This window comes from Leptosomus discolor, chromosome 11 (genome assembly GCF_034619465.1).
Source record: "Leptosomus discolor isolate bLepDis1 chromosome 11, bLepDis1.hap2, whole genome shotgun sequence".
In the NCBI taxonomy this organism is placed as follows: Eukaryota; Metazoa; Chordata; class Aves; order Leptosomiformes; family Leptosomidae; genus Leptosomus; species Leptosomus discolor.
The window spans coordinates 2,222,191-2,242,945 of NC_141401.1; the positions used below are offsets into that span (position 1 = coordinate 2,222,191).

The following is a 20,755-nucleotide window of genomic DNA, read 5'->3' on the forward strand; positions in this document are numbered from 1 at the left end:
AATGCATGTAACACCAAGTTAATGAACATAAAAAGTTACAAGGCACTCTGGTACATTGTAAAAGAGACCAGTACGCACCGCAAATTTACAAAGTAACTTTCCATGAGACAAAATTTAGCCTCAAGCTGTGTCCTTTAAAAATATAAGAACCAGCAAAACAGACAGACATATTTCTTGCAAACTCATGTAATCAAAAAAAGTGTATTTTTTGCTGCAGTTCTTTACTCACGCTTTCTGGTATCTGTCTGCCAACATTTCTTGGGTTTTTATTTAAACTCTCTAAGTTCAGATTTCTTTATTTCATACAGAGTTTTGATGAACGACTTATCACAGTAAAGAGGATTAGCAGAGAGGAACATCAACAGTGCTCACAACCTCACCAAAAGCGCATAACCTAAAAAAAATAACATCAGCATTAAAATGTCACTATCTTGACCGTAATTAGAGTTCTCAAGATCACATGCTTACCCAGATTATTGTGTGCTGGAGACATAGGGTTTGGTGATAAGTTTGGAGAACCTGAAAATCAAGCCATTATAATTATTAGTATGGCATTTACACAAAGGATAACACTTGCACAAAATCATCAGTGTTGCCCAGGCTTGTTGGAGGGATAACCCACTTCTCATTTAAGTCTCATCTTGTGACACCAGCAGCTTCTCTGATGTTGATTACTCTCTACTTGAGCTTCCGAATGCTATTACTTACATCAACTTGCTACATCTGCAATACTGCTAAGCATCTTCACAATGCATTCACTTAAGCCTAACCCATCAGTTTTCAAAACTGAACACGCAGTTGTCTGTTTGACTTCCACTTGTAGTTATCAAAACTCCAGGTACCATCATGACAGCTACAGCCAAACCCAGTTAGCTGGGCATTTAAGAGCTTGATTTTACACTGCTAGGCACAGAACGCACTTGTAACAGTTGAAAACATACCACTTTGTATCAACAAAACTTACTGGGTTTGGGACAATAAAGTATTGGATCAAGCTATACAGATCTGATCAAACAACTGCCAGAATTTTAGCCCAAATCATTTCAATTTGGCCCACAAATATATTTCGGATATCTGCACTTGGATGTCCAGAGCAATTTCCACAGTCTGTGGATGTCACATGGATGCAGACAGGTGGTGCAGCCCACTTTTTCTCTTCCTCTCACACTGACTTCGTCTGTTTTCTTTAAAATTTGTTTTTCTGTAAAGAGGGAAGTCCACGACATCTGAAGGAAGCAATATAGCATTTGAACATAAATCCGGTATTTATAGCATCTTCCAGGCCAATGCTATTCCAGTCCACTTTCCAAAAAGCCCTACATACATTCCACATGTCAACCACATTACCAATAATTGTATGCACTAAAATGGAGCGTGTCGATAGGTTTATGTTTGATGTAGACAAACCAACCCACACTGCCTTCCGCCATCTGTGTAACTGCGGTGAAAGACTGCAAATCAGTCATCCCTCTTTTAGAATCCCACGTATGGTCTATGGTTGAAGACATGCACAGAAACCGAGATACTTGCGCGCAGCATTTGCATTAACTAGGTTCTGCGTATCTGTCTTTATGTAAGCGCATATCCCTCTTGTAAAGCATCAGCTCTTCTAACCAAGGACACATTTTTGCTTTTCAAGCAGAAGTTTCACAAATTCCGAGTCTGATTCAGTGGTTCTTACAAACAGTGACACCACTCAGATGAACAAGAGGCCTTAAACAGTTACTTCCAGAAAGATGAGACTTGCATGTTTAATTTTAAAGTGTTGATACAGGTTAGCATGAACACTAAACCTGGTTACTTGTTTTCCAGGCAACTAGACAGAATGCAGACTTTCGATGTCCGCTAAATGATAAACCCATTTAAAACCGAATTTGCTAGTGGTCATTTCAAATACAGTTAAACTGGACATCTAGGTATGTAAACCACCAAGCTATCAGAAAAATGCCCCCGCAAAAAAGCGCCAGCTACATGCAAAATCTTCACGGGCACGGATGCAAATACAACACAAACTATCATCCTTACATGTGTCCCCACTGTTTCAGGCTCCTGCTTAGTAGTATCTCATGATGGATGTTGGGGAGAAGAGGAACATGCTGTACCTTCCACCAGCAGCTCTAAAACACACAGCCCTGTGCTTTACATGAGATGTCAGGCTACATCTGCACTCCTACAGGGATAAAATACCTCAGACCACCGTCTGATCTGCAGCGCCCCAATGAAAAACCTTAAAAGTGTCTGATATGACCTAGAAAGCTGCAGCAAATGGCAAAAGATGACTTACCTGCATCCATGCTGGGGTTCATCTGGTGGTCACTAGTTTCTCCATCCTCACTCAAATAGCCTGGAGGAGGTGTCTCTAGAAGCATAAAATGATCACACTGTCATTGCAACTGGATGCAAAGTCTGGATTTTAGACACCAGAAAAACATTTACTTTGTTTTTCACAAGGAGCTAAATTTCCTTTTCATTACTTTTCTTCCTCAAGCTGCTGAGAGGAGGAGCTGGCACAACCAGGATAATAGGCATAGCATATTCGTGAACAACAGAGGAGGGGGAAACAAAAAAATCTGGATTTTCAGTCCCATAAAACTTTAAGCCATGTAGACGGTTTTCTGTCCACATATTTTTCCTTTCCTGGTGTGCAGCTGCATAGCTTGTCCATGCAAATAAGGTGTAAATTGCTTGTAAAAGAGATACATAAATAGCAGAGCTCAATTCCATCAGAAATTTAGAGTTTTACTCAAATTAAAGTGGCTGAATTTCATTCAAATCTAAACTTGTTAAGTGAACATTCAGCTTTAGATTCCACAATAAACCGAGCAGGTACTACTGAAGGGAAGAGGTGAGTTTAAACAAAACAAAACTATAAACAGCACTCTTGTGTGTCTACATTTACAGCTTTCATCTATTTTTGTATAAGTTCCCACTCCTTAGCTTCATAGTAACGATGGAAAGAAAGACTTTCCAGTCATCCAGCTTGGCATACACAGACACGACTCACTGCGCAATACGACCCTTTTCCCTCCACTCGCCCTACAGAAGATATACGGTACCTGGAATGTAGTTGCTCTGTGGCTCGATACCTGCTGGGAAGTTAGTGTTCTCTGGAATAGAATGACTATAATCGTCTAACGGTGGGAACTCAGCTGGGATCTCCGTGTGCCGAGGCACCAGCACTGGAGGTAACACTGCACAAATGGAAAGGGAAAAAAAAAAAAAAATAGAACAGCAACGTTAGCAGCTTTAAAATAAAATGACTGAAACCCTAGAAAATGAAGAGAAACCAGTTTGGAGTAACACCCTTAAATACATGCAACACCAAAGTCGCTAATTAAGGGACACAATTTGATACCTGCTTCTGAAATAACAGCAGCAGTTAAAGATGCTATTCTTAACGTATCTCAGCTGGGGACGGGATACGGGCTTATCTGAACATACCTAGTCTGTCTGCCCCTTCTCAGGCAAAGAATCAGGTCTTCTTGAAAAACCATTTAAGAGAAGTTATCCCACACGATTCAAAAGGAATAAATTTCACATAAAATGAAACAGGGAGGTAGGATTAGCATAAACATCCAGACTGGTTCCGCAGATTTGTACCGACACGCAGCAGAAGTATCTGCAGTTCCAGATGAAAGTCTCTTTCAGAGGCAGGAGGAGACTTCAGCACAGGAAGTTCAGTTGTGTTGGGAGCTATTCTTAGATCCACTTCAACTTAACAGTAAGTTTATCCTTAATTTAATATCAACAATTAGGGATGCATAGAACACTGCCGTAGTTCATAGTCGTACCTACTACGTGTGCGAGTTGTTTACGAGCACACGATGCCACATTAGGAACCTGGCAACAGCGCAACCTGCTCGACTTGGATTTTATCGATTTGAAACGGTTATTTCCCCCCTGAGAGCAGATTCATAAATTATTCTGCTGTGTACAGTAAGAGATTACATCAATAATAGATACACTTTGGTTTTAAAACCCTGCGCCTGCCGCTTTATTCCGTTTCGAAATGCACTTCTAAATCCCTCGTGCTGGTATCGAGAAGCTGAGGTAGGGCCGCAGCAGTACCTGGAGTTTCCACTCTTTGGTAATGATAAGGATTCACACAGACTTCATCCTTCTTCATGTTGAAGGCGTACTCGCACATCTCCATGGCCCGCAGCTCATGGTGGCTATGAAGGTCTGGCCACCGCCACAGCCGGCAGTAGATCACATGGGGAAGACCCTTGCGGTGAGACACTTGCAGGCGGCCATCTAACGACCTGCGGTCAAGAACACCAAGGGGAGAGCGATTTAGAGGGGCATTAAGGCACGGGCAGCACCACATCCCACCAAACCCCGCGCAGGGGAACCTCACGTGGAGGCGGCAGACGTCGGCGGGAGGCTCAAAGCACAGGCTGCCCAGCCAACTCAGGCACAATCCCGAAAGGTGCTCGTCACCAAAACCCGCCGAGACAGTGCTGCAAGGAGGCATTCTGGTCCCAGTCTTCAGGCCAGTAAGTTATCTCTGAAAACCGTCAACGGTTTGCTTTATAGAACAGCCCTGCTCTGCATTTATTAATGGTTTGAAAAGAGGTTAATTCGGAGGCAGAGACAGGTACAGCAGGTAAGAATACATCAATTTCGTGATACTTCTGAAGCATTTATGTGCGTCCCAACGAACCGGCCAGTTCTCAACAGCTTATGCTGTGCATGTAAAGGTATTACATCTTAAACACGTGCTAATGAAACTGGACTTTTAAAGTACAGAGACACATGGATTTCCATTGTGACAAAACCATCCAAAATCGATATAGATTATCTTTTCTTTAAACAGGCTCATGAACATGACAAACAAGCAAGGCTTCCAGCTTCATTTTCCAAATTGCAGCTTGAAAGCAAAAAAAATATAGGGTTTTTTCAGTATTGCTTACTTTCGCTTTTACATCTAGCCCACGTCTCCTCCAGCTCACTTTTCACCTAATCCTATCCTCACCCCAGAATAGCCTGTTCCTAGCAAACCTTCCTGGGAAGCAAGACAAGTATGTTCAATTCCTCTCCGGCAGAGGAAGGAGTTGGAGCAAGGTCTCCTCCACCCTGAATGAGGGCTCCACTGCCTCAGCCACTAAACAGGAACTGCCCCCCAAGCACTTTCTTTGAAGTCTAACCCTTCATTTCCCTTGCTTTTCTTAATGATCAAAATGAAACACTTCAGGGGTTTGGTGAAATTAAATATTTATATTTTTTTAATTTGTCAAGGAAAGGAAGAAAAAGAAAGAAAACCGAAATTTTACTCAGAATTATTTCCCTTGGTTCTTTGTGTTGGCAGCCACTCTAGAAAAACAAAACAAACCCAAACCAAAACTCACAAACAATTATTCCAACAGTGGTTGCGCTAGTCTTGGCTGCCCGAGGAGAGTTTTCCCAAAAGCTCCTCTGGCAGAGCCGGGTAACACGCACACCTCTTGTAAACACTGCTGCAACAACAAGGCGGGCAAAAGGCAACCGATTCGAGCTATTACTGACAAGCACTTGATTTAGGGGAGCAGGAAAACACGTCGTATAACTGTTATGCACGAAGTATATAAGGAGTCTATGCCCTCACTGAGGGACTTGCTGGTACAGGTTACAGAACATCTAAAACCTGCAAGTATGTTACAGCCCGGAAAAATGCAGAACGCCCACAGTTAGTATTTATAGTACGTATTTATAGTAAATATTTCTTCATATTGTGCCTGTTATTTATGGGTCATGCATTCTCTTCAGGCTGCTCTGTGACAGGGTGACCAACCAGACGAGTATCTGGCACATTTTCCGAGGGTGTTCTTACGCCAAGCTCCTTCCGAGGACAGGAGAGCAAAAATCGGTCTTCCCAGGTGGAAGACCCACAAGGAAGGCACCAGCGTCTAGAACTGATCTTCTGTGGAAGGTGGGAATCTTGGTATTGATTTGAAGAGGGCCAAGACGTGAGTTACACGACCCCAAAACTTGTCAGCTTGGAAAAATTAAACAACAAAAAAAACCCCAAACCCCCAAAGTGTGAAAATATTCACTAAATTTAACAAAAAGAGAGTAGGCTGAAGCAAGGAAGAAAACAGGACTGCTTTTCTGTTCCCCTTTCAAACATCTTTGCCAACTTGGAAGGATATCTTGCACCTAAATGAGGGTAAAGGAGAAAAAAAGGACTCTCCAAGTATCCCACAGGAGGCACCACTGTGGCAAGTGTTCTTACTGCTGCCAGTCACCATCAGCAGACGGACATCGCAGCAGCACAGACAGATCAGGCATGAGGTCAGCGGCTGAGGTGGGGGACTGACACAGTGTGTATGACTTTGGGATTACCTGGAGGGATGGGTCTCTCCCTGGGCTTGCCAGGATAGAAGAAACTCTTTATACCTAACAACAAACTCCCCAGTCAGCTGGAGGGTGAAGTGCACTTCTTCCCACCACCCCAGGGTTCCTGGTAAAAGCTACGAAGTCTTTACAAAAGATGAGCCAGAACACGTGCCCGACTCATCCTCTGGGTGCAGTGGCCCTCGCCACCCAGGTTAACGGGGCCCTTCTGACGACAAAGTTCTCGCGGGAGACAGTGGAGAGGGACACCGAGTAACTGTTGTCCGAGCAGCCCCCACATTCTGACCAGCTTTGATGGCCACCTAAACCCAAAACAGCCTAAAAGCACAACGTAGCTCTCAACCACTAATATCACAGCTGCTCATTTTTGTTAGCAGAGACTGCAAACGTGTTGCACTTGCGATCTACCACTGCTCATGGCATGAATGCTGTCTAGAAGGCAGAACGGATGGACTTCTCTACAATCTTATCTAAAAAGACTTTTTAAAATGACAGAGCCATGTGTTTTGTTTTCAAATATAACAACCTCGCCTTCTCCCCTCTCCCCCCAATAGGAAGATAAGGTAAAAGAAATTTTATTTCCCCAAAGCTCTTGGGGCTAATTACATTTTTATGATTGTGAAATCTCTCCTCAGGCTCTCTGTTAAGGGACTTGGGACAAAACAACATTGTCTGCATGTTCTTGGGAAGAACATGGCTAAGTAACAGGGCAGCTTTATTTCTTTCTGCTGTCCTGCCTCAACCCTCAAGGAGCATTTTCTCCGAAGGAACAAATAACTGGTACGGCTGAGATGGGACACAAGATTACATGTGCAAACACCAGGCTCTACTGAAGGCAGCTTTCTGTGGAGATAGAGCACTCCAATTACCACAGTCAACTGCCACATCTTCATTAGCTAATTGAATGCTCATTTGTAGATGCAAACCCTTGATTGAGCACAAGAACTGTCTCGAGCACCCAGTCACCTCACTTATAAATGACCTCGGCTTGCAGTCCTAAAGGCAGCTGTGCCAAGCCACGGGACTAGCACTGCCTCGGTGAGATGGTTGCCCTCCTGTCCAACACATTCCCATTCCCACGGCCCTGACCTATCTCATCTCCTCCCTTCCTTCGCTGGCTCCTGTCCCCTCAGCATCATACCACAAGCTGGCTCAGGTCTCTAACTTGGCAGAAGACAATCCACTTTTTCACAGGTTAGCAGGCTGTAACATTTCTCGAAGGAACCCGATGAAAGCCAAAAGCTGGTGTGAGATGAGTTACTATATACTTTGTGCCTGCACCCCAGCTGAGGATGCATTTGACTGGCTCTCCATCTCTGGAGTCCACAGCCCTCTGGGATGGCCCAAGCAGGTACGTGTCTCACACCCACGTGCAGAGTAATCTGATAAACTCCACAGCACACACAGCTTCTACCCTTTCTTGGTCCTGTTCTGAGGCGCAGTCTGATTTTGTAGGCTGAAGCAGTCCCCAAGCCACCTGAGAGCTCAGCACATCCAGGGTTCATTAAAATCAGCAGAATCTAAGCATCAAAATTTCCACTGGGTTACTGAATTGTTCCTCCCTCTTACCTTTCTTTTAACCAGCCTGTGTCGAGCAGATCTCAACTGACCTGATACATTTATTAGTCCGTACTACCTAACAGGATTTCTTCTAAAAATACCAAAGCTTCTTTGGCCAAAATTTCAGCATTGGATGTTTCTCCACAAAAGCAGCACCATTATCTTGGTGGGTCAAAGTGCCTCTATACTGCATGGTGGGATTAAGTAGCAAAAGTTGTAAAGAGTTCTTCTTTTCACAGTGTCCATGTTCAGACCGAGCGGGTGATGCAGACTCTCACTGCCAGAGGGTGTTCTAGCGCACCTTTCGTAAACTAGCACATATCCTGAACTTGCAACACAACAACGAGAAAATACTGTGATCCACGAGCCTGTTTTACTACGGGAAGTACGATGAGCTGTAGTTATCACTGCCCGCAAGTGTGAGAGCATGTAGGCTAGGAGAGCCTGCAAGGTAAAGTAAAAACAAAGCCAGAACACAGCAAGATTGCTGAGCTGATACCACTCAGCAGTGGTAACTCGTAACAAAGACATGAATTCCAGAGGGATTCAGAAAAACAACCTCCTGATATGACCAGACAAAGAAGCAGCAGAGAGGAGGAACACAGCAGCTCAGCAATGTCCAGGATCAGCCCATCCCGAACGGCAGAGCCCAGCACTTCCCTACCTGGAAGGCCAGCAGCCCCCTGGGCGGCTGTGCCGGGCTGGGAGAGCAGGCTGGTGCCTCGCAGCAGGTTTGTCCCTGCCTGCGTTGTGGGTGCTGGGAATAAGGACCATGACTGTGCACCCATATCCTGCATGCAGGAGAGAGCTCAGAAGACTCGGTGCTTGGTAAAAGGTGTCCAAGAAGAAGTTAGACAAAGGCTTGAGGGTTACAATGCGGCACATTCAAGCGTGATCAAGAGGTATCCAGTGGAGAGGTTACACCACACCTAGGGCAGTTATATCCAGAGATGAAAAAATACTGAATGAAGAAAGAGAGACCAAGACTCCAGGAATGCAGTCAGGTAATTTAATTGCTTGCACAAGAGCATAAGGCATGGTCAGGACACCATTGCAGTGTCCATAAGAAACAAACAAAAAACCCCTCAGGCTGAACACCTTTAGGATTGATCCATCGTTATATGTGGTTATAAGCCACTCACTAGGAAAGTTTAAGACATGAAACTGCTACTGCAACCTGCCCAGACAACTGTTGCTCAAAGAACAAAGGGCAAAGTGACTCTTAATAGCAAAAACAGAGAAGGGAGGAAGAGAAAATGACAGAAACACTGAAGTGGGGATTTTTTTTTGTTTGTTTAAACAAACCTCTGTAACTGAAAAAGAGTAAGGAGTAAATAGGAGAACATTACATTGCATAATAGGAATTTGATTTGTAGCCCTGACTGGTGTTTTGTTGTTGTTGTCGTTGTTTTGGGGTCGGGTTTTTAATTGTTTTTGTTGCTGTTGTTGTATGGATTTTTTTTTTGGTTTAGTTGTTTTTGTTTTTTTTTAAACTGATTTAATTTGTAAGTTCTTGAATCAGGAAAAAAAAAAACAAACTCCACACTTTAAAAGATATATTTGTTATTTCTTATTTTCCTCTTTGAGCATGTTGCAGCTATCTTTCCTCTAGATGGGTAACGAACCTCTTCCTTGCACCCCTTCTCCTTGAAAAGTAAAGCTGAAATCAGTGGAATGCAGTCGTACAAACCAAGCAAAGTGATACAAGCAATAAGATATTACAGGGGGGTTTTGTCAAGGTTCAGTTTTGCCCTATCAGAGATCCATTCCCTCCCCTTACCATCCACATACACACACTCCTGTTTGCAAAACCCATCAGTTGTATTTGCCTGTCATTCATCTTCCAAGAGAGCAGAATGCCTGAAAGCTGAAGTATCCAGTAACACCAGCAAAAAAAGGGTAAGGAAAAGAGAAAAACAATCAGGAAGAAAAAGTTTAAGTTATGCATTTCCAAGGGGCTCTTATGAAAAGCCATGAGCAGAAGTTGGTTTTTAAAACCATGACAAATAAGTTGCCAGTACTCTCTAAAATGCACCAAGAACTATGGCCACAGGCTGTGATTTTTCTTTTAAGCACAAAACATGGTAAGTAGTTCCTTACTGGCCCTGCATCTGGTCTACACCAGGAAAGTAAGCATTTATTCTTGTAGCAGAATCTGGCTTTTGTGTGCAGAGCACTGCAATATCCACAGGGCTTCACTGAAAAGTTGGATAAAATCTCAACTTTCCCTGAATACTGGCCAAATGAACAACACTGAATAAAAAAAAATGACCTATGCAGCACATTTGTAATTCAAAAGCTGATCCCTTGCCATCTCTTTCCCCTCAATTTGCTCCACATCACTAAATTTTCCAATTTCTGGTGCAGTTTTAACAGTACTGTCATTCAAGTTCTAGAAATAGAAGTAGCTGTGTCAAACTGAGGTTTGCAATGCACATTATCACACTGCCGTAGAGGAAACTAGTAATTAATACTCCTACTTAGCATTTAAATTTATAGAAAAATAAAAGAATTAACAAACACCTAATTTGCAACACGTCTCTGGAAAGGGTAAGCTTTTACTGCCCCCAAAGCAATGAAGTTAAATGATTCTCTCAAAGCAAAACAAAAGTTTGTGTCAGAGCCAACACCACAATAAGGAGCACATCGCCCCCTCAGCGCTATCAAAGCTCACCGTTATTTTGCGCTGGTAACTCTCTCATTTGAACTGCTTATTCTTCCAACTAAAGCCCTCCTTCGGATTTAGAAGACAAACACAACTCCTCTACGTTTGCAGATGGTAGTTGGCTTCAGATGTTTCCGACCTTCGCAATGAGTTGCTGACACGAGGGGAAGCGCTGCGGCAAAGGCACGAAGGGGAAGCGAGGGGCAAAGCCTGGGCACCCGTGCCAAGGGCACCGCACCCTTTGGGCCGACGCTGCGGGTGTACTTACAGGTACGCACAGGACCACAGCCAGTGGGTGGCATGGCTCCACGCTTCTGCTGACCATCAAGTCTTGAACAGAGCCTGCTAGAATCTACAGCCTGCAGTCTATCAGGTAAAGATTTGAAAGGTGAAGAGCAATTCCCGTTTCTTCTGATGCTGCATAATTCTTCTCGTCAATTCTCATTTGTTCTGCGTTTGAAAAGTAGCTGACAATACAGAAATTACCAATATATCTTGTGTGGGCTTCTAACTGCCTATTTACATCTCTCAGTCTTTACTAAGGCTTTGCAAACTTCCCCTTCCCCCATTCGAAAGCTGAAGAAATACAGCACAGAGAGTTGATGTCAGGATCAGATTATGACAGCATGAGTCATTTATTAAGATTCCAGTAATGCTAAGCTCTTTAGCAGGTGCCTTGAGACCATATTTTTCAGAGTCTAATTTCAGATTCAGACATAAGTACGTTTTATTGGTTTACCATAAACTGTCTGTCCATTGTTGCTTCTCTAAAACCGCCTTCTGCTTGTCCTGTACTCCACAGCTCTCTTCTCCAAGCCATGTCCACTTCTACTCCCTGCTGGCACGCAAATAACAGCCTAGTTTAATTTAGATTTCTTTAAAGCTACAGGCAGATCTTGTTTGGTCATGTAGTATCACAATCGAACTATTTTTTCCTCTGTACTTTTTACTAATCTCTGTTATTTACACCTCTTCTGCTTAGGCCACAGCTAATGGATATTGGCTACTGGCTATCAAACCCAGCTCTCGTTCCTCTGGTTTTAGCCATTCTGTAATTATGTGCCCCTACATCCCCTTTCACCTCTTTCCTTTTCTGTGCTACTGGCTATCAGAAGGTAGGTCCTTCAGAGGCCCAACCATGCTCATCCCGCACCCCCCAACCTCAGAAAGGACATAACACATCCCAATGCTTAATCATGAACCCAGTTCTAAACTTCCTAACAAACACCCGAATATTTCTGCCATCTACACTTGTCCAATTGCTCTTGGACCTCAAGGTGGATGGCCCTTCTCAGAAAAGGTACACTCTTCTACCACCGACCTTTCCAAGGAAAGCAACGAATTCCCCAGCAAGGCACAACACTGTTTCTAATAACTGCAGCAGAGATGATGCAGTTCGAATGTCGCTGGTGGTACCCCTCTACCCTCAGAAAGCCCGCAGCTACCAGCAAAGCAAGGTAAAAAAACCTCCTAACTTTCCTTGTTATCACTGCAAGAGGCAGATAGGGCAAGCTGTATTTTGGAAAGAATGTGGTAATTAACTACTACTAATTTACCACGAATAGAACTCTGTAAAGAATAAGGGATGTAGGTGGAATCTGAGGCCGTTAAGTATTTATTAAATTACCACATCCAAGCCCTTTCCAAGTTACCTTTTGGGGAGCAAATGTGACTTTTTGTACCGTTTTTTATAACTCCTCTAAATTTTAAATCCAGTTTTTCTAAGCAGTTCCGTTCCATTTATTTATTTCAGCAAAGTTTATTTGCCCAAATCTGTGTCAGACTCATCTAAATTTATTTGTGCTTGAGCCTTAAGGGGACCGGGGGTGGAAGAAACAGACACAGTAAGCTCAGCCTCTCAAAAGGAGCGTGCCTTTCTGAAAAGTCATTTATCACACGAGCTCGTCATTTCTTCCCAGAATCCTGTGTTTAACTCCAATCATGAAATCCAAAACCCAACACACTTTCATCCAACCGAACCAGCAACTTCCTCTCTCCAAGGAGATTCCAGGCATACTGATGGGGCTGTGTATTTGTATGTTCAGAGGAGTTTCATAAGGAGAAAATAGATGGATGGAAATGCCAAAGAGCTTCAGATAATCCTCCGTAACACAGAGCGCATTCAAAACAAAAGTGTTTCAAGAAAGGCTGGATAACTAGAGCACGTGGTCCTGCTAGCTATCAAAAAAAAAAAAAATCTGCTGTAAAATTCAGTTATTCTGATAGCTTCCATGGTACTTAGAGTGATTTACATTTAATATCTAGCTTCAACATGCATCTTCTCACTACCGTAGGGAAAAAAAATCTTGCTATTTTCACTGAAGTCAGGAGAACTTTGCAAATTAGCATCAGCTGTTGATACAGCCCAAATAAAACCAGAGCAAAAGAACCAAGAAATGAGTATGCTTCTGAATTGCTGAAAGAGAAAAGAAACTAGTGTACTACGTTTAGACAGAAGTCTCACACCAAGAACTGTGGCCCCAAATATATATGTCTGCTAACAAAAGCAAAAGTGATTATTATAGTGAGCGCTGAAAAAATGACAGTTTTAAGACCTTGGACCCTCCTTCACAATATATACAATTGCCAGTGCCTTCAACAGAAACTTCATATAAATTCCAAGAGTCGGAACTGACTTCTCAGACAAATGTTTGTGCATTCTATCAAGTTGGGACAAAGCCAACATTTCTTATGGAAACATTTTTGGTGGTCCTGGGCAAAGAACATGTTTACTTTATAGCAGATATAACTAAAAATACACTGTGCTACAGCCTCCAATTATCTTGTTTGGAATAGTTTGAGGCTACTCGAGGCTCATTGCTGTTATTTTCTTTATTATATAGTGAAAATGTTACTGCTTTTCCTGTAATTTGAAAAGCAGCTATTTCAAGATTTGACATCTGTGTTTGTACCTCCTCCGCACGGCTAACAAGATCCAGGGTGAAATTTTCCAGAGTGCCCATCTCCCATTTTCAAAAGCAACTCAGGTACTTAAGACACAGATCGATACTTTCCTTGAATTACACAGGCTTTTTAAGTCTTCTATTAATTCCACTGGCTCTACATTACATTGCTTTTCGAGCTGGTTTAACAGCAACTCCAATACTTAACTATTTGCACAACCAGTACTAATTAACAGCGTGCTACAGACAAGGGGACCCGGTCCCACAAACGCTCACACTTCCGTCCAATATCCTCCCCCACCCCGAGCCCCTCCACAGGGATGTCCTCTGGGATTTGAGCTACACATGGGCTCAGATGGCTCCGTGATGAGGACCTGTTCTTCATTAAGGCTCATCAACTTTAAACCAACTGCAGCTTGCTTACAAAAAACTTCAGTCTGGGTTCCTTAGCCTTCGGTGTCTCCCATTCTCCCAAACCATTAACCACTTCTCTTTTCCAATCGAGCTTTCCCAGCCTCCGACCCGCTCTGGCATCCTGCGAGTTGTTAATGAATCAGTTTTGCATGAATCATTTCCCATGTGCAGACTGCGTATGTCATCACAGAGTAGGTTCTCACAGACTTTCCTCCTCGGTCTTGATGACAAAGAACTACCTCCGCTACCAAAACAAGCCGTAAAGTTTCCACAAGGAGTTAACAGAAGGTGTGTGCCGTGTGAGAGAGGTGAAAAGGGTAGTGGAAGAAGGCTGTGTTAATTTTACAACTCTGACTTCCTTAATTATGAGTCACCAGCAATGCAGGAGAAATCCAGCTTAAAAAATAAACCTAAAAGAGTGTGATGTCTTAGGGGAACGCTGCAGATTTAAGATGAAATGCCTCATTAAAAGCCCACAGAAGTTAATATTTTACAGTCTCTTATGTCTGTAATTACTAGCGAAATCAGAGACTCAAGACTCGGCAAGAGTTCGTGTGTATTTGGAGGAACAAGTTTATAAACTTCTCTGTCTCATAATCAGGTTTTACAACACATCTGAGGAGGGTGAGGGAAGAGAGGAGGTGGTGTTCTGGGCTTATGGTTTGTTAGTTTTATTTTGGGGGAATGCTTCTATACAATAAGAGAAGAGGGTTATTTGTATCAGAGAGGTGGAAAATGCTTCAGCTGAAATATTTCTTTTCCCCCACCAAAAACTCTCAACAGCAAAAAAGGAAGCGGTGTACGTGGACTACCTGAAAGCTTCCTTTCTTCTAGTAAATCTACAGATCAGTTGAAAGGGGTGGGGTTTTTTTCAGGCTACCACTCGCGGCCTAACAGCATGGCAGACGTGCCATGCAGCAAGAGAAAGTCACTCTCTCAGCCAGCCCCTCTAGCCAAGATAATTATCTTATTCATGGAAGCCCAATTCTGCTTTCCTGCATCACAGATTATGTTAAAAAAAAAACCACACTGAGAAACTTTGAGAAGAGGGGGAAGTATTTTCCCCATGCTGCAAGGCACAAGGAATTCCCTCGCTCACCAAAAATCAGACGTTGCTCCCGCTATCAGGATGCACCATTTCCCCACCAAGACCTGCAGCACTCACTATGCAGTCGCAGGAAAGCCGCTCTAACACAAGCACAGATGTTTTCCCTCTCTCCTTCACCCTCCCCTGCCCTAAACTGCACCAGCTCTGCACTGGTGATACGGCTGGGAGCGAGGATGTCTAATTTCAATGCTGAACTCTGACTAATGCAGGATGTGTGGGAGAGCAGCACAGCAGCATGAACAACAGCTCTATCAAGCACGTATCCGTATCACGCTAAGTCATTCTTATCATCCAAACAGGATCTCAAGCATGTGCGTGCACAGTACCTTTCCTGTAAAGGCTTTATCATTACTATTGCTTGCGTGGAAATCCAGCTGGTATGACATAAAAAGGAGCAGAAAAAAAAAAGCAAGTACCAGAAATCAACAGAAACAAATACCTTATTTTCATGTAAATGTCAGTAGAAATAAAAAATTGAGGCACAAAGTGATTAAAGAACGGTCCAGAAAAAAACAACACGAAAACAGGTCACCCTTCAACCACCACAGGAGACAGAACTGTTCCCAAATGAGATGTTTTTCAAATTTTTCCATGAGGTGTCCATACCGAACAGCTGAAAATATCAACTGCATCAAAACTCACATTTAAGTAACAGAGAGCCATTTCAAGTAGCTTTCCTGTTGCCATCTCCCCCTTCCCTCTCTCCAAACTAAAAAGAATATTTAATATTTACACCCTGGGAACCTCACTGGATTAATGCTTAAACATTAAGCTTAAACTAGCAGCAGATCTAGAGCTTGCCAAGGAGCAGGAACAAGGAGGGAAGCAGACTCACAGGTAAATATTAGTTTGTACTTGAAAAAGCCAGAGCACATTTTAAAGCTGCTTTTGATTTTCATGCCAACTTCACATCGTTCTCTGTCAAACGCTGGTAGGGCAGGGTGACGCAAGGGGAACGAGCGCCTGGTGCTTTTGGCAGCTGGTCCAGGGTGACAGTGACACTGCCAGGCATTATCAGCCAAATTATGGAAAATGACCAGCAGAATTCCAGAAACAAGGGATGTTTTTCTTCCTCATTTTCTTTTTGGCCCCTCTTGGCCCGTGCCTTTAATGCCAGCCACACAGGAGTCTGGCTGGACTGTTGTGCGTGGTTTTGGCACTCCCAAAAGGGGCAAGGAATGCTGTTTGGGAGCACAACTCTCCTCCTCTTTGCTCCTGTCCTGTAACCACACAGGTCTCTCTTTCCCCGGCCTCATACCACCTTGCCATCTGGCAACCTCCATCAGTACTGGCCTGAGCAATAATGCTAGGCAGAGACTGGAACCTCTTTAAAGCCAAAGATCCCTCCTGGCCTGCAGCAGTAGACCAGCAACCCTCTGCCGTGACCTGAAAGGGGAACCCACAGAAGACAAAACAGTTTTCAGTTCTTCAACTCCTAAAGTGTTCTCAAGCGTACAAAGAGATCTGTCCATCTTTGTGGTATAGCCAAGATGAAAGTAACGCTAAAACGCTGCTCAACAGCTCACAGCAACACCGCAGCACTTTCATGGTCACCAGGAAGACCACCACCACTCACTCCAAAATCAAAGCTCGAGGGAAACTCCAGAAGCAAAGCATAATAACTACTCAAGATGAAATGCAGACAGGAGACCCAGGAACACCACCCAGCTTCTCTAAAACAACACGATGAGGCACACAGAGGTAACAGTCAATTATGGCCTTCTTTTTATGTCTCCTCTTTAGCAGCATAATGCACTTGCTAGGTCCCTGGGTCAGCAGTGACTCAGAGAACAGAGGGCCTTCCAGTGAATCATCCACACATTTTTAAGCACCCTCCAGGTTTTGTTGATTGGGAGATGTCTCACTACCTACACCTTCCCTAAATACTAACCAGGCTGTCCAAGGCACCGAGCGAGAGCACGCGAGTAAGGGTGCAAAACAGTGGGCAATCCTCTCTGAACACCTGAGTGCTACGAAAAGGAATACAAGCCACACACGGATCTAGCAGCACTGCTCACTCCCACAGCACGTGAAAAGGGGCACAAGCTACACGAAGACAGGGAAACAATGGCATAAGTCACAAATATTTGATTTCACAAGTCAAGACAGTTTTCTTTCCCCTCCCCTCGTGACTAAGCCTTTGGTCCACACACCCACTCCAGCTTCAAAAAACAACTTGCACGAAACAAACTTGATTGCTCTAAAATACACACAGGCAATGACCAATCACACCTCCTCCTCACAGCACTAAGTCTATTTACTAAGAGTCTGCACCAACTGTCTGCTTTGTACGTAACAGGATCCAACTCCCTCTCTCAATAAGACATTAAACACTGGCAAGTCCAACTCCTCTCCATTTTCCTTGTCCCATTCCCAAACCTCCAGGTCTGCAGACAACATCGTTCGGCCAGATAAACTTCCTGAAATGACTCCTAGCTGCTTCCAGGGAAAGGACGCTGCAGTGCCCAGTGTGCCACGGACCAGAACTGATCCCAAACCAGTCCTCCAAAGCCTGGCAAGGAAGTGCGAGTGGTGGGCTGTGCCCCAGAGGTTCCTGCCTTTCGGTAAGGGAGAGCACGGGCAACCCTCCAGGCCTCGCTGCCTCCCAACATCCTGCTGAGCTTACGGACTCGGGCTTTGTGCCATGCCTTACCTGTAACGTGCTGCTGGTGTTATGGTGAGGACACCGCCTGCAACTGGAGCCAGAAAAGCCTGATTCTAGACCCATCCTGGCACAGACCTGCTGCATAACGACAATGTTAAACCTTACTCTAGGAATCTACCCACCATCTGCAGCCCCTGCTCTACACCACCTCTAGTAGCCTCCCCAGTCGTTCTGTTTGGTTCACTACTTGCACCCTGATGCGTTTTCCTACACAAAGGTTAAGAAAACAAACCAACCAACCCCAGCCCCCAAGACCAAGTGAAGATCTACCCCTTCTTTTTCCTCTTAGCAACAAAAACAACTTGCCTGCCCTTATGTCATCCCATCTAATCTCTACCACCTCTCTGGCACATCAGATAACTATCTTGTTCCTCCAACCCATCAAAAAACACAGCTGCTAAAATTATCATTCTGACCCATCAATCACACTCCTCTCTTAATCTGTCCGGTATCTTCTATGAGGTATTAAGTTCAAACAGCCTAGAGCCTTGTCCTCGAGGCACTCCAGCCCTCTTTATATCACATTTGAGAGCTCACCCCAACTGCAGCTTCTCCCCTCCTCCTCCCAAATTCCTTGTCCGGACTGGACATCCACCACGTGCTTCCCCTTGGCTTCTCCTTCCCTCCCCACCGCGGCCCCTCTCCCTGCCGTGTGCAGCTTGCAGCATTACACTGGGGCACAGAAAAACCCTCCAGCCCTGATGAGATGGAAGGATGATCCTTCACTGTCTCATTTCTTTGGGAAGGCCAGTTAAACTGAGTGCACCAACGTGATGCAAGCAGACAAAAAGGTTTACAGGGAGAAGATGGTGCAAAAAAAATAATTAATATAGCCCACGATTACAGTTTTCTCTGGATATTCCCGTGAATACTGTCTTGCATCTTTTAGACTGCCAGCTATTCAGTACAGGGACAGCCTGTATTTTTCCCCCTTTCTAAAGCAATAAGCACATTCTTGGCAGCTAAATTATTAATAAGGAACAAATGGTAATTGATTTATAGATGAGCCCAAGAAGGAGGATTTGTCTTCTTCACTCATCTAAGCTGTCATGCCCACACAGCTTTGTCCTGGTTCCGTCCCCGCCAAAATTGCAGTCTCCCACCCCGACCCGCAACACAGCACATCCAGCTCCAAATTATCTGGGTTTATGTGACCTCTTTACCTCTGTTGTATCTGACCACTGACCAGATACTGCAGAAGAGAAACAAAGTGTTTATTGTTCTTTGCCTCTCAGCAAGAAAATGCTTAACTGGATTAGTTCTTAAGATTTTATTTTTATTCATTGTGAGCTTGTGAAAAAAAAAAAAAAAAACCTCAAGGAAAAGATGAGTTTTGCATTCAGGCTTTGAATACGCTGAGCTTGGGGAATTAGCTCTCTCTCTGCTGGTGGAAAGTTCCACAGTTCTGGCCCAGCTCTTCACACCAGAAGTATCTGTCCTCCTCCTCTGAGCACTACTTTCTCACATTTCAGCTCCAAGACTTGCAACAACGATCTTTGCTCCTGTTTTGCTGAACGAACTGAGATCGCAGGGTAGGTCTCCCCCCTGCTATGAATACGGGGTGACTTGTAAGACAAGCTTGAGGAGCAGCCCCTGAGAGCAGCCACTCCACGGGCTGTTGTGTTTATCATCATTACCAGCACCACACACACATCCTATTGCTTTCATAACGCTCGCCACAATTTGTTTGGCACGAAGAACTGATCAGCAGTCAGCTTGCCACAAATTCAACCTTTTTAAGGAGGGACCCGTGGCTTTATTGAAAGCAACACAAAGTTTGTTTCTAGAAACATTATGGAGATGACATGTAAAACGTGGCGTTGCTGCTGAAATGCTGGCTGAATCCCAAACAATGGGAACTCTTGCATGAGGCAAAAACAGACCTTCAAAGGCTTGTAGGCAAATATACTGTCACTGAATATTTTGTCATGGAAGCAAGAGCCTAAAAATATAACAGGAGCAGATAATGCACTGAGACAGGCCGGCGCACATCCTGTCTTTACTCTGTAAACACCACGATGTGAATTGTCACTATTGTACAAATCAGGCCACCCATACAAAAAAGTAGGGCAGTAGTTTGTAATAAACTGCAGCCTTCATCCCAGAGCCGCTCTGCTCCTCGTCCCAGATATCTTCCTCTGTATTGGAAGAACAAGAAACGGTGTGGGCGCACGGCTGGGCTCTGGCACAGGCGGCACACGCCTGTTAGGGACACGGGGAGGAGGTGTGCAAGGAGAAATGGTGTTACCAGCCGTTTTCTGGTAAGGTCAGCACCTGTAAGAGCAACTGTGTGCTGCCCGCAGCAGGAAACCCAGCCTCGAGATGTGCTGACTCACTGCAGCGTGGTTCCTCGCAGTTGGCAGTGGCTTTTAAGTCTTCTAAAAACACTCCTTCCCTGCAAGTGAAGGGCTGTTGTTATCTCCTTTCTCTACCCAGAAATCAAAGAAGAAACAGAAGTGCCCCAGGTAACCAGAAGACATTACATTTTGCATTCCTTGTTCCCACTTAGAAAATTTGGGCTCGAAGGGGAAAATATTTTGTTTAGCATAAATGAGAGAACGGTAAAAGCCACAACAGACTGAAAAAAAGTGAAGCACTGGGGGCACAGTTCTCCACCAGTAAGATCCATTTCTTGTTCTATTAGATGTAGTTGCCAGATTTGGCTGAATTAGGCCCAAGTTCTCAAAACCTTCAGATTCCTTTTAGATCTTTTATTCTTATCAAAATTGTCCCCATTGGTCTCAATGCTTTTCTATAAAACAGAGGTGATAGGTCTCTCTTGTGGAAGTACTAAGGACACTGGAAACACTCCAGTTTGGATACCACAAGAATGGATGTCAAACTTTAAAAGCATTCAGTGCAGTTATGCCTAACAGTCCCTAAAACAAAAGCCACCAACAATCCTTGGGTATAACAATACATGATCATTCAGTCTCAGAACCTCCAAGGTGCCCAGAGCTATGTAAATTAAAGTTCTAAGGCGTAAAAGGGCATTCAGAAAGACAAACAAAACCAGGTTCCCAAAACCTGAAAGGTTAGTTACCTTCCAGGAAGGGAATGAGCAAAGCCCTCCAGCTGAATGGTGTGCACTCATTTGCACATGCAAT

At 44.1% G+C, this 20,755-nt stretch overlaps 1 protein-coding gene across 5 annotated transcripts in view; it reads right to left on the bottom strand.

Moving 5' to 3' along the window:
* SMAD3 (SMAD family member 3) overlaps positions 1–20,755 on the bottom strand; it is a 74,473-nt gene that overhangs the window by 13,947 nt on the left and 39,771 nt on the right. For 3 of the 5 annotated variants that reach the window (XM_086471799.1, XM_009961341.2, XM_086471797.1), the window contains exons 2-5: positions 4,069–4,262; positions 3,057–3,191; positions 2,285–2,359; positions 469–519 (exon numbers count right to left, since the gene is read on the bottom strand). In XM_086471799.1, the coding sequence (XP_086327925.1) occupies positions 469–519; positions 2,285–2,359; positions 3,057–3,191; positions 4,069–4,262 (455 nt within the window). The remainder of the gene's footprint in view (positions 1–468; positions 520–2,284; positions 2,360–3,056; positions 3,192–4,068; positions 4,263–20,755) is intronic. The other 2 variants (XM_086471798.1, XM_086471800.1) reach the window with 2 other exon arrangements.